This window comes from Perca flavescens, chromosome 15, assembly GCF_004354835.1.
Source record: "Perca flavescens isolate YP-PL-M2 chromosome 15, PFLA_1.0, whole genome shotgun sequence".
Classification (NCBI taxonomy): domain Eukaryota; kingdom Metazoa; phylum Chordata; class Actinopteri; order Perciformes; family Percidae; genus Perca; species Perca flavescens.
The window spans coordinates 12,579,242-12,594,334 of NC_041345.1; the positions used below are offsets into that span (position 1 = coordinate 12,579,242).

Below are 15,093 nucleotides of genomic sequence, written 5' to 3' on the forward strand. Positions count from 1 at the left end.
ACTGATATCTTGTCAGTCCTCATGTCAGTCGTTGTAAACACAATTCCTTTAATATGTTTTTTTTTGGTCTAAAGAAGCTTCAATTCTTGGGGGGAAAAAAACCTCATCTCTGTTTATATATCTCTAGACATATGCTATTTTAAATTTCAAATTTATGATGATAGTACAAAGGCCACAATAAAACAAAGCAGAAGAAAACAAGATATAATATATTACATAAATATGTTGTTCTTGTCTTGTCATTTATTGTTTTCTTTTCTCCTTACCAACTTTTGGGACATTTATGTTTAGTAAACAAACTAACAAGCAGTATATTTGATTTGTTAGCTAAAGAAGTACTCCAGGTGGGGGACTTGTGAAGGACAGATAAAAACAAACCTTCAAGAGTCTACAGCCATGATAGCGGCTCTGCAAGTCTGCAGATAGGCACAGCTAACATCAGAATGTTAAGCATGTTAGCATCAGCTAGCACAAAACACAAAGGGAATGTCATTAGTTTTGCAGCTATTAAGTCAGACAAAAGTATTGGAAAAACTAAAAGTTTGACCTGATCATGGCGCAAGATAAATTTTCTCATGAAGGCGGCGACATGCTCTTCCACAAACAATGTCATAATGACTCTGGATAATCCACAGAACTTGCTTTGTTTCTAATTTGGTTTTGCTGTTTTTCACCAAAGTTCAATTTGTTTTTGTCATTAGACAAAATGTATATATTTAGTGTTGACAGTCAAATTTGTAGGAGGCCACCTACACTTTGTTAAAGGTAACTTACTATTCTGCTTAATTGAAATCCATTTTCACACTTTCAAACAAAAGCTATAACGGCCCTTCTGTCTGGATGATAAAAGGATCGCAGGAATGTGATAAAAAGCCAGAGTAACCACAACAAAAAATGATGACACCAACGCATTTGTTCATGCCAGAGAGACCTAAGAGATAGAGAGTGACAGAAAAACAGATATGTACTGGATTTTGTGTGTGTCTCTGTGAAAGATTAACAAGATTTGTCTTTGATCAACTGTCTTGTGCCAAAGAGCGAAAACATATTTCAGTGGACAAAAAGTACAACTGGAAAGAAAAAGGGAAGTTTACAGAACTGGGTTTTATACGGAGCACATCTTTTTCCTAAAACTGCAGTGTCAATAGTCAGCCTGTTCTCATGAACCATACGTTAGAAAAGCTACGAAAAGTTAAGCACTGTAATTTGTATGATTTACACTTTTTTTTCCCCGTGTTCACCACTGTAAGAACGCGGCTGGCGGATGGGTGAGCGTCAACATTCAGGACTTTCACCCAGGAAATGCATGTTCCTTGGGAGTGTTTTAATGCAAACCACGATCTTTTCCTAAACTTAACTAGTCGTTTTGGTGCCTAAATTTAACTTTCGTTGCAGCATAACGCTCACTTTTTCTTGCCTAATCTTAACCGTAATCTCCTCTGAAATGACCAGCAGCTCGCGCTGCTCTGTACCCAGCGCACAGTCACCTATTCTGGGGTAACTAGACCACCAACTACCGCTGACCTGACAGAGCACAATGTGGAGCACTGTACTTGGCGGCACGAAGCTCTGTAGAAGCTTTAACAGCTAGCAACTGTCGCTATGTAGCACGGCACTGTGTAGCCAATGTCACTTGACCAGTCGGAGGTCTCCTTGTTTTTGTATAATATCATACGTTTTAGTATGAATAACTTTTGGTATGATATCACACAAACCCGTTCATGAGAATTTGTTGCAATAGTTGCTGTGACAAACGAAAGGTTGATACAGAAACAGACAAACAATGTAGACGATGATTGGATGAAGACACAGTGCAGGACCCCTGGCTTCCAGATTATCTGACAAATCTCTATCACATTAGAAAGGGTTTCGAGAAAAATAGATACATAAAAGTGACTCAGTTATAGAAAACTCCCAAAAAAAAAAGTATTATCCCTGCAACAATTGTGAATGTTTTTCCTGAAGTGGAAAAAAACTGTTTATGCAGCATATTTCTTTATAGATCCAAAGCTCTGTACCAAAAACAACATGTTTCTTCAAATTGGCCTCATAAATGGATTCCAAACTGTCTAGCCTTGAATATATATACACCATCAGTGCATTATAATATTTCAGGGTAAAAGCAGTGCAGACAATATGACTTATAGAAGCCTGTCCCTCTTGGATAATCTTTGATACATTATACTTGCAAAAAGCTGAAGGGGTGGTGGGGAACTTTAATTCATGAAAAAGCTGTCTTTGATTTTCTCTAAATAGTTCTTTTTTGTAAGATTAAATAAGCATAAGAGATAGAAAGACACAGTCATCAAATCATATTTTTGTTCTGAGAGCTTCTGAGTGGCTTTGACCTTTGTCTCCTTCTGCAGAGTGAAAACTAACTCAGAGAAGAAAAAAAGGCACTTTTCTGGTGAGCAGGCAGAAATGCGGTGTTATGTAACAAAAATCTGCGCAGTGATAGAGAGGTGATGGCCCTCCTTTTTCCAAACTCTCCACAACAAAGAGGTAATAGAACATGTGCAACAAGGACAAAGAAAGAGGAGATTAACCCCCTCCCCCCATCTTTTGTGAAGTTATTTCCATAGAGATAGTAATACACCTACTTTTACTTATTTTATTCCTTCTGGGAAATTGATTTGCAAGCAGTCAGCTTAGGACAACTTTATTCATCTTGCTGTGTTTGAGTGGTTTCTTGTGTGCACATAAGTGTCCCACATGTTTTGTCACTTTGCAGCTGAAATCATAGTGGAAATGTCCACAGAAAGCAGCTGAACACCGACTTTTCTGCAGGACTACGCTCACTGGCTGCATCAAATATGTCTACAGTCAAGGACAGGCAATAATCTACCGAAGCAATGGTGCTGACAGACTAGTATGTTCCACGCAGGAGACCAAATTACAGGTGATGTGTGATTGAGTAGGTAATGAATGAGGATTACTGCTTGTCATGCCCTCACTAACTGGTATAGAACCTGATGGTGCAGCATAATCCACGATATGTTTCTTCACACAACACTGAAACAAGTCTCCACTGATTATAAATGAATGGTATTTGACATTCATTTCATTGCATTATTTACTGACACTTTCTCTCATCACCATCTGGTGCAGTGATGCCATGACATTTAACTAACAGCTATGAGGTAGGCAGGCGGCCATTTCATTTGAAGCCAACCCATGCCCCGGGGACAGACAGAGAGAGATGAATGAATGCACACAGATGAAGGTTTCATCTCTCTCATTGCTTTTATTGGGTTTCTACAACACAGACACATAAGTATTCAGGCATCAGTATGTGCGAACACACGTAAGAGCAACTGCAGCTGCAAAGTAATTCATCATTTAAAAACCAGCATCAAGGTCAGACTGTTCAGTAAGAGTCATTTTATTATATTTATAGAGAATGTATTCTAATCCAGGTTAGAGCTATTGATCTGCACAGTCAATATGAAACAGAAAGTTTGTGTCTTACGAGACTGCTTCACTTGGATCGGAGCCCGAGTGCTGATCAATTCTAATGTTATGAGAACGCTGTGGGGATTTGAAAAGGTTCAGCTACAAAACAGCAGGTCTGGAGCCGGTGTCTTGGACACGTCAGCAGACCAGCAAGTTACAAAAAAAACAAAAAAATGTTGCTTGTCATTGCCTTTAAAAATCATTAGAAAAATGATTCATATGATTGTTTTCTGATCTGCCAGGGCTATGGTTAAAGCTAATCTAATCAATATGTTTTACATTAACAATCTATGAATAAAATGACGATCCCACAGAAAGTCATCAGCTGACTCTGTAGTTTCCCTCCAGCTCTACGAAGCAATTTAATGTCTTTCAGCTCATTGTTGCAACTTTACTGTTTTGATTCAGTCTCACCGCTTTCATCGACGTCATTCTAGCCACAGCAAGCAGCCATTTCCAACAAAAAAACTCTGGTAAGCGCACTGTAGGCTGTCTGCTCAACACCAAACAGCTGACAGACAGTTAGTGACTAGCTGGTGAACACAGTTGAGCATTTAGCAGCTAAAGAGATAGATATTTCCCTCAGGAGTTGGTGAGGACAAACGTTACATGACGATAATGTTCAGTATTGTGTTTAAAGCTTGTCGCCTTTGCTTGTGACAGAAAAAGCATCATTCACCCGGCTAAAAAAAGGTCCTTGGCGTCAGGTAAAAGCAAACATACTGTAGGTCTCTTTTGCCATTCAAACAAATGACCAATGCTGACGTTTTTCTGTTGAGGACTGCCTCTTGCCAACATCGCAGCTTAGCCCCAGAACCTAACACTGACGAGCAATCTCTCTTATCACCAGAGCAGTCTGTTGCTCTTTCTAAATGGTGGGTTTCAGGAACTGCAGGTTCACTGACAGACAGAGAGCACTGAATTGTTCCAGTTTGACAATCCTTTGTATTCCCATCAACAGCAAATGATCCTAGCTTTGAATGATAGCACCACAGGAGCTAGGATGCTTTTTAACCGGAGCAACCCAGACAAATGATTTCCAGCAGAGGCCTAAATTGACTCTTATAGTCTCCCTGAAGCACTACTTTTGACAAGACGACATTTATCATGTTACTAAATGGCTTGTATATTTCTGCTCCAATGGCTTACATCTACAAATACTTGCCATTGTGTATAACATAAACAATAGATAGATTAATGGCGCTGACCATAACGGACCACATGAAACACAGCCGCGGATGTAAGCTGAAGCTTGAAATGCATCTGCACAAACAAGAAAAAAAAACTCACAGATCTGTAGATTTAAAGAAATTGCACTTTTATCTTTAAACCATTTAAATCACAATTATACTATCCAAATGACAGTAGCTGATATTTCAGACGTAGCAAGTCAGAGCATAAGATGAATTGTTTTGACCGAGTGTCTCTCGCCATCAGTGTTAAGTCTTTCTCCCTGAGATGATGGACAGCTTCTATGATGTTAATGCTTTGCTTGCCTAAATATCTCCTAGCTGGGGAGACAATAATACACTGCAGAGAGCAGTGGATCTGGAGCGGAGGAGGAGAGAATGATTTGCCCCTCTGGTTTCTCCCCCTCCTTCAGAGTGGCATTCATCACCATTAGCGTTCATTAACATGAGTTAGTGCTCGGCCGCGGTGTGCCAGCAGGCATCTGTAGCTTGCCGACAGCATATCTCCTCGCAGTAACAGACACTGACTGAATGCGGATGTGGAGAGGAGAAAGAAAGGAGGGAAAGGCTAAGCAGGGCAGGAAAGAACTTGTCAAACTGTGTCCCCGAAGATTGCACCAAAAGTATCTCTGGGAGACTAAAAACTGTTTCAAATAACAAACCTCAACAGTCAGAGATGAAACTGTGCCAGTGCAGCAATAAAAAGTAAGATACAGCAAACAATAAAGAGAATAGGATACATTTTCATTTATAACAAACTTTTAACACTATCATATTAAAAGCATACTTATAGTGTGTTTTACTGCCTGCCTGGGGCAACATATTCATTAAGTATACAGTAAATAGTAAAAACTCACACATTGAATAATCCAGGGCACAACAGTGTGTTAGTTATCCTCCCAGTTAGCTGAGTTGGGGACTTTTGGACAAAAACAGAGCCTGAAGCACTGAGACCAAGGCTGAAATGTCATCTGTAGCACCAGCTCACCAGCGCTGTAGACTTTGTTTCAGATGCTTGACAGTTACTCATCCCCCCTTCTGTTACTGCTTGCCCAACATATCAGTGTCCCTCCTGTCCAACTTCTGCACTCACACACAAACAACCCCATCTCTGTCCTTGAGCTGCCGTTCACATCTGGAGCTAAAGAAACCCCTTTTCTGTTTTTAATGATCTCTCACATCTCACAGATGAGCATATCATATTTACATTACATGTCATTTAGCTAATGCTTTTTTCCAAAGTGACTTACTTTATATGTCAGAGGCCACACACCTCTGGAGCAAATATGGGTTACGTGTCTTGCTCAGGGACACATTGGTGGATGTATCGCAGTGGGAATTGAACCCAGACCTCCCACACCAAAGGAATGTGTCGAATCCATTGTGCCATCACCACCCATATTTCTCTGGCAGAGGCTGGTGACAAAAACTCTCTCATTCCCTCAACAGGTGCTTTGCTGCCCTGAGAGGAAGGATATTTTTTTCTGATGGCCAGTGTCAATTAAAGCAGTTAAAAATAGCCATCCCTCCTGTACATTTGCCACACAGAGGGAAACAGCAGATATGATAACATAATGACACCATGAAGGTAATGGGTAATGAATGTTTATGAAAAGCTGCCATTGTGTGGTCCTAAATGCTATTTTACAGGTGGCAAATTGGAGATTCATAAAACGTTGTGCTGTTTAGTTTGTTTTTTCCCCAACTAAAAGAAAGATATGTTTTTTTCTCAATACAACTAAGACTGTAAAAACACATTATTTCAGTATTGCTTAAGATTTTAATTATGTGTTTTATTGATTGGAAGGATGCACCAACAGTTTGACTTCTCCTCTGTATCCTTTCAAATCGTCTCTCCCTATGTTGCTGTATTTCTTTTTATTTCCTCTCTTGCTTCAAGGTATTATTATTATTTCTATTTCACATCTCGCTTTAGAATGTATGTGGATAAACCAAACAAAAAGATACTTAACGGAGCAATCTTAGTGGCAAAATTACCACAAAACAAATATGAATAAATACAACAATAAAAAGCCATTATAGCAGCAAATGCATACTTTGATGTTCTTTTTCTGTATTTATGACAGAATCTATGAAATGTATGAAATGTCTTGTATTGATTTTTCATTTTCTCTTAATTAGCTGATGCAATAAAGGGAATATGCCTGCGGCCAAGACTGATTTGATTTGAAAACTGCTGCAGGACAGACACAACACACAACCTTGTTTTATATAAAGCACAGTTTCTTTACAAGCATGTACACTCTCAGTTTATGAAGCTGCTTATCTATCTGGTCCTGTCGGAAACAAAATCTTATCCTCTGTACTAATGAATGGTTTCCTTTGCATGAGTGCTCAGGTGATTCTTATCAGTTTCATCCTTCATCATATAATCTGTTTTTGCTGTTCCTGTTGTCAGAGTGCATACAGCCACAACATTAACAGTATGTGCCAAAGAGCAGAACAGGCGGCGCCACAGTGGTCAGCACTGAGTAGACCCCACCAAGGCTGACTGCAACCTTTCTGTGTCGAATTTGCATGTTCTATCCACAACGGTTTCCTCACACACTCCAAAGACATGCATCTTAGTGCTATTGACCAAGACACTGTCCTCAGAACTGGAGCCAGTCTGTAGGAGCTGAAGTGTGGCTCCACTGCTCTGTAATAGTTGGATGGGTCAAATGCAGAAGACAAATGACCCTGCAGGGACTTATAAAATATAATTAACTCAATGGAATTGCTTAATAAAATCCTTCATTTTTAATTTAATAAACTTAGAGGTAAGGTGCTCTGGTAAAAACAACAGCGGAGAGGGCAGATATCAGCCATTGCCTCTCTTTAGTTCTCATCTAGGATTTCATGCAACATCTGAACACTGACAAATTTACTATGCTACATGTTGCTGGCTCTAATATTTGATTCTAAGAGGGAGGTCAGCCATGCCAAGTCACATTCACACTCTGCTTGTTCAACCATCCGTCACATGGACTGACTTTGATAAAAAATGTGGGTTGATGTTGCCAAAGATGACACTGATGATGAGGCTCGGCATTTTGGCATTACAAAGCCATATCATTTATTCATTCATTCAGTGACGTATCAGATGTTACTGAGCCTTTTGTGACAGCACTTGTGGCCATGATCTAACCACAGCCTTTTAATCTATAAAATAAATCTGATGGAAAATTAATTAAATTACAAATGACCATGTCAGACAACAATCTGTTCATGTAAATTATTAAAAAAAGTGAGAATGAAAAGATCTGACACAAAACATTCAGGAGGTTTTGTATGTGGTTATAACAGCTTTACAAGTATTAAATATAACAAACAAAGAGCAACAAAAAGTAACCTACCTGTATGTTGTCGAAGGATGTTTTGTTGGTGACGTCGTACAGCAGAAGCAAAGCTAAAATAGAACAGAGAAATGTTTAAGTGTATTGTTTCAAGATTCATTGACTGCAAATCATTTTATATTGTAAAGTGGATTGGTGGAAATAAATCTCAGCAAATGTTTAATTCAATCTTTCACCTTGATGTCTCAACTCCCTTTCAAATTAAATCATGACAGAAATCATTTTCATTCTGGGCCCCAAAGCTGATTAATTTGAGTTCTCGCCCAGACAAAGTCCTGCATCACAATCAGCCGGACTCAGACAGACCAGAGTTTACTGCATATAGAATGCTACATGGCAGTTTAAAGACAAGTAGCTGCAAAACATGGAATGCCCAAATGGCCAAAATGGGATTACAGTTAAGATAATGTCAGGGACAATGTGTTGTAGAATACAAAAGGAATCTTCTAATACAAAGAAACTATCTACAGTATTTTTCACAACTGTCCGCAAGTACAAGTTAGTTTTTCCAACAGTAATGTAGCTCAGCGCAAATTCTTTCAGGAAGACCTAACAAGTAATCAGTCCCTCCTAAAGCCAATCAGCGCTGGAGGCGTTCACCTTCTGATAATCCAATCAGGAACGGCCAAGGATCCCATAGGCCAATCACAGCGTTACATCACTGTTTTAAAAAGCTGCTTCTCTCCCTGTGCTATCAGCTGTCATTTCAGGAAGACGTCGCTCCTCCTCCTCCCCTTCCACCTCCCGTCCTAGGGGTTTCTCCGGCTGTCGCTCCGATGCCTTCTCGGTCGGGTTTTCCGTCTTTCTCCGCCACCAACGGTGTCTGGATTCTATCGGGGGTTACATCTTGGTTCCCTACCCCTACATTAAATTTATTAATATATTAAATGTATTAATAACGATGGAGTTCAATCTCCAATACACTGTACACTACATGCTGTTGTACATTAAAACCTTTTGCATATCTGCAAACAAGTCTCTCCTGATTGAATTAACCACGCCCCTTTATTTGTCCATTTCTTTTGACTGATGTTTGTTGAAATGGACAGAATCGAAACACAGGAAGCACTACTGTACATGAGTACACTACTACATGAGACGATAATTTGAAATATTTTATAAATAACCAAGCATTGCTTTCCCATTATGTTAACTCTTATTATGATCGTCATTCAAATATAATAACATGTTAAAGTCACTTAAATAACAGATATATTAATTTTCTTAATCTGACAAACACATGTGTATACCAGTATATGTGTTTATTTTCAAGTACTCAACAACATGAATGATACAATAATGACAAAATATAAGTGAAAGAACTTTTTAAACTGCAAAGCTCCCTCAGTCCTGTTTCTCATTATCGGTCTACGGAGCAGTTCGCTCAGGGAGTGCAGGTATTTCTTTGAGAGGCAGTGAGGGACTGTGCAGCTGAGAAAGGAGGCGACCCAGGAGAGATGAGCATGATGCAGACTGACTAGATATGTAATAAAGCGGAGATACGCAATACTTGTCCTGGAGGTGTTTCTCATTCTTTTGCTATAAGTTTTCACTTAATAGTTGAAGTCAGGACACAGAAGATCATACACTGCTGCAACTGTTTCTAAAGAGAGGGAGAGAGTGAGAGAGTGAGAGGGTGTGTGTGTATGTGTGTGTGTGTGTGTAAATTCATGCATGCTTTTCTGCCATGCTTTATTTCCATAAAGATGTTTTGTTGTTTTGGTGCTTCAGTATCCGTAAAGCTCAGCCTCAATTGTTATTTGTGAAAATAAATTAGTTAACCAAATCAGTCATTTCTGCATTTTTTTTATATTGCGTGCAAAATATACAGAAGCTCTATTTTATTTTGAGCGCTGGAAACAATGGACTCAAGATGTCTCATTATACGCAAGATTTACTGGCAAATGGAAGAGTGAAATTGAGGTTTGAAGGACGAGATAAACAGACATCGTGAGCACAGAATAAAGAAAGACTTGATGAGAAGAGGAGGAACAGAAGCTGAGACACTTTAAAGGGCGAAGAAACAATGACCACAATGAAAGTTAAGATGGAAGAACAAGGGGAATTAAAACATGATGAGTATATGTTTGTGTGTCTCGTCTTCACATTCAGACACTCACACACACTTTCCACATTTTCAATCTCACAACTGTGATTTCATTTACATCATTTGAAAAGCTTTAATTTGTTCTTATTTTCATTTCCCCTCGTGCATCTAGGATTGTATGAATATTTTTATAATTTCACTTTCAGTTTGAGCTTCAATGCTTTTTATTAAATTACACAGTGCATAATGAAGAAGAGCGTAATTACACGGTTAGTCATCATCAAACATTACAGTGAAATTAAGCTTTTCTTAGAGAGTTTAGGAAAAGTTTCCAGACTGGCAAACAATAGTTTTTGTAAGTCAGCCCCGAATAAACACACATTTTGTTAAATAAGAACAGATAATGTAGTTTCTTAAAACATAAAAAATAGATGATTACCCATTTTACAGTAGCATTCCCAAAAATAATAATCTGAGGGCTTGAAAAGTCATGCCAACTAGGCAAAATCTTCACTGTAAACCCAGATTTAGTTGTAATTAAACTTTTTAGTGGTCACTACTTATTCTTTCACGTTTTGTTAAAACCATATTCATTACTAAGAATGTAGTGCACAGATCATATTAAGCAGAGATAACTAAGGATGTTAAAGGTGCTGTAGGTAGAATTGTGACGATCCAGGACTTAGCCAAAAAATGTGAACATCGACAACTTCTCAGTCCCTTCCCCCTTTCCGATAAAGCCCAAAACTGTCTCCTAAGCCCCTTCCCCCAAAAGGGAGAATGAATGTGTGTGCATGAGCAGTGATTGACATGCAGTTAGACACCCCCCCCCCTGACCCTGATTGGAGCATCTGAACAGGTGAGGTAGATTATGGTCACACAGATCCATGCAGAGTACATTGGAAATTGCAATCTATGCATTATCATCCTTTATGTTTTACTGGAACTAATGTATTGAATACATTTTCTTAAAACTATACTGTTATAAAGAAAAAAACATATTTATAATAATTACTACTGCCTATTAGTTAGACAAGTAGAGCCTGATGTTTCATGTTTATTATACTGCATCAAAAGTAATGCATGTTTACTAAGGATTTTTAGTAATGCCTACTAATGTCAACTTGATTTATCTACTGCATCAACTTACCAGTCTTTGTTAATACAGCTTGACCTGTTAAGTTTCACATTTTTTAAAAACTTAAACGGTTTAAGGCAACGGGTTTGTACGCAAATTTCTAGTAAAGTCAACTAATTCGGGATAACAGTATTGTACCTGATGTTTACAGATGATTTTTGCATTCTAAATAGTTATTTCACCAGTTTTTATCAGGTGCTCCAGCATTCAGGAGCTGCTGGCTGAAGCATATTTTACATGACTAGTTTCTACAGAAGAGGTCAAAATCTCCTATCTGAACCAATATAGAGATCCCTCCTTCAATCTGGGATCGGATGAATAAATGGTTGTGCAAAATTATGAAATGAGACTTACAGGCATATTATGGGAATATAAACAGTCTACCATCAAGTTGTTTCCTTTTTGAATCAGAAAACTGGATGCAATTGTTGAGGTGAAATGTTTCACAGACTTTTATTTCCACCTTCTCTCTCGGAACCTGTAATTTACATTTCTTCTTTGTGTTTTGTCTCTTTTTTGTTACAATTTTTCTCACTGGTTTTTGGTTTTATCACAGTACACGCAAATAAGTGAACCCAAGATAATCATATAAACTGTGATAATCATATGAACTGTGAACTGAAACTAGATTTTAACACAAAAATGAGTTGAAAAAAAAGATGGCTGTCTACACCTTTTCTCCCACACAGCATATACAGTGCATATTCACCAACATCTAAAATCTCTCTCTCTCTCTCTCTCTCTCTCTCTCTCTCTCTCTCTCTCTCTCTCTCTCTCTCTCTCTCTCTCTCCATAATCACAGAGTCCCTCCACCCTCCCACACTCAGGATGGAGCAGTGCTTTAGCTATGGATTTACCTTAAGCTCTGCTCTGGCCTCAAAAAGTTACAACAGCGACTATTGGCTTCTATAATGATTATTCCCCTCATGGAGAAGTGTGTGTTTGCACATAAAACATTTTGTGTGTAAATGGGTTTAAGGTCATAAAAGTACTCCTGCCGAGCTCCTCTAAACTGTGGGGTCTGCAAATCCTTCAGTGTGTCATAATATCACTGACCGTTGGCTGAAACATCAATATTGATGAACATCAACAGTAATAAACTATAAAACAGTTACACTAACCCATGGATAGATGAGGGCTTTTTGGGACCCTGAGCAGAATATGATTTGTGGCCGTTGGTGTTAAACACAGTACAGCTTCCTGGCCTCAAGTTTGCATCATTTATTATTAATATTGAGGTGTTGTTAGACTTGGCATTGTTGTCAAAACATTGCACTGGTGCTGATAAATTTGGCAAAATGTTGGTGGACTTTGGTATAGTTCTGCAATACTGTGTATATATTTCAAGCACACAAGTTTTTTCTTGTGTAGTATAATAGATGTCAAACCAGCCAATCAGTGATCACTCCGGTAAAAAAGCAGGTGTAGTTATAGGGATAAAAGACGAGAATCAACAAGATTAACCATTACAGTACTAAGTGCTTGTTCATGAGTCTAACAATACATTATGGCCATTAGGAATCAAGTGCTATTTAACATAAAATATTACTTCTTGCACCATTAATCTTCCTGCATACAGCTTGTGTGTATCATTTTCAAATTCTACAGAAAAATGAGCACTACTACTTATACCCTCTGCCACACAGCACTTAAAGATTCATATACAATTCAGGGCATAGCTTTGCCTGAGGTTGGCTGGCGTTTCACAGAGATACTTTGATGTAGACAGATGCAAAAGTCACCGGGGCTTACCCTACAACTGCTTGTATTAGACGATCAGTTCACTGTAGGGATACAAAGTAGGACAAAAGTACACTTCGCTGAAAGAAACTTGGGTTTGTTTTTTAAGAGTTTAAGAAGCGCACAGAGACTGACAGAGTAATGTACACGCTTGTGTTTAAACAAAAATACTGAAAGCTGCGGAAACCAAAGTAGCAGAGCCTTCTGTAAAACACTTCAGAAACTTCAAAAGCTTACTTGACAGTCTGTTGCTGAAACAGGAGTTTGTTTAGGTTAGACAAAGTTGCAGTGAATCACGGTCAGCAGAATTTATAGGCTTGTTATCTACATTAGCTCAAGTGATGAGTGGAGTTCTTTTTACTGCGGTATTACCATCAGCACAAAAGATGTTCATTTACATGAGCCTGTCAAGCTCTCATAAATCCTACAAGCGCCACCAAAAGTTTGATGTTCTATTTCTAATTATTTTCCCACTCCAGCACTTAGAATAGACAGTTGAGAAGGTGATCAGCATTTAAAAAGGTCACATCTGTGTGAGGAGATCCTTGATGAAACACAGTTCTGTGGTATAGGTAGTGCAACTGCCTGAACTTATCTTGAGATATGCTTCATGGTAGTAATGAAAAAGTAATTGAAAATCCTGACACTGAGATGTCTGAGGCTATGCTTCAAAGATGTGTGAACTGGTTTTCAGAGGAAGGCAAGTTCCCGGGCGTCTTGCCTGAAACTGGAACCTGCTAAACATCCTCTGGGGTCTCCTTTTTCCAGGAGACAGAGACAAATAAATTCTGCTATAATGACGCAGGCTAACCTCCAACACATGACATGCATAATGAGGATAATACACAGGCCACTTTTACTCACTAAATCTTGCACACACAACCTGTCCCTGCTTAAGTTACGTAAACTTAAATAGATTATACAGACACACAGATCCAGACAGTGTGTAAAGGTAAAATCCTTGAGTTCTTCCAGGCACGTTTCATCTCATATCAAGCTGTTATTCACTGAAACACTTACTGTTTATGCTATGTAGCAGTAGTGCGTGTGATCTGGGAATAGCATCATGGGAAAACTGTATTTAGACTCTGGTGTGCACCTGGTTCTGTATAATAGCTTTATAGTCCTTGGCTTTACATGAAAATACCCACTGATTGTTTGAAATAATGACTCCCAGAACATGGCTGCCCACTGTACATATCATAACTACTGATAACAGACACTGTTTGTGTGACTTACTTGTCTTTCTCCTAATTATTTAACCTGGATGGTTGAAGAAAGATGCAACATGACTAATCAGACGGTAATATTTTTTATATTGCTCAGGGTTCAGGTTTGTGACTCATACACCGGTTATGTGGATTTGATTAAAGCAATTTACTAAAAGCAGCTCTGCCTTGATTACCAGCTTATTACAAGGAACCAATGGAGTGTTGCTACTAGGAGCTTTCTAAATGAACTTGCATGGCTAATAATAACGTGATTGTACATTGTGAGGAATAAAAAGTAGACATAGACACACTCCCATCGGTGATGACTGATTACAGTTCATCAAAAAGTCCCATGCATCCTGAATGGGATGTCCTTCCATCCCAGGAGAATAGTTATAAAACCTTAGCGCTTGATAATACTGCCCAGTGGACAATCAATCAAAACAATCTTATCTACACCTTCAAACTAATACAGCTGTGAATTATAACTGGTAGAAAAACTATATTTTCATAGCAATACAGCAGGTCTAAACAAGAATTCTCCAAAAACTCTATTTTAATATACCTTAATGTGTACACAGGAAGAGTGTCCAATGTATTTAAATGTATGCATATTAGAGCTTCCTCTCCACCTGCCACAACATGTAATACACTCCATGGATCAGGTGGTACGCCAAGATGTAACACTAAAACTGCACTGTAATGAGGCCATAATCTGCATATAAAAACACTGGTTGCATGTCAGGTATCTGAACAACAAATAGAGATTGCTTTGTAACTCAGAAATAAATCCTCTGTAGTACAACAATCATAAAACCGTATACAGGTGTGTGTATGTGTGTGTCTCACCATGGGCGTCACGGTAGTAGGCATGAGTGACACTGCGGAACCGCTCCTGTCCAGCTGTGTCCCAGATCTGCAGAGGATAAGAGAGGAAGATAATCATTGAATAGAGAAC

At 38.7% G+C, this 15,093-nt stretch overlaps 1 protein-coding gene across 1 annotated transcript in view; it reads right to left on the minus strand.

Moving 5' to 3' along the window:
- The window catches only part of LOC114570293 (ras-related protein Rab-26), a 59,901-nt gene that overhangs the window by 17,038 nt on the left and 27,770 nt on the right, over positions 1-15,093 (minus strand). The window contains exons 4-5 of the mRNA XM_028600553.1: positions 14,985-15,051; positions 8,000-8,052 (exon numbers count right to left, since the gene is read on the minus strand). Of these exons, the coding sequence (XP_028456354.1) occupies positions 8,000-8,052; positions 14,985-15,051 (120 nt within the window). The remainder of the gene's footprint in view (positions 1-7,999; positions 8,053-14,984; positions 15,052-15,093) is intronic.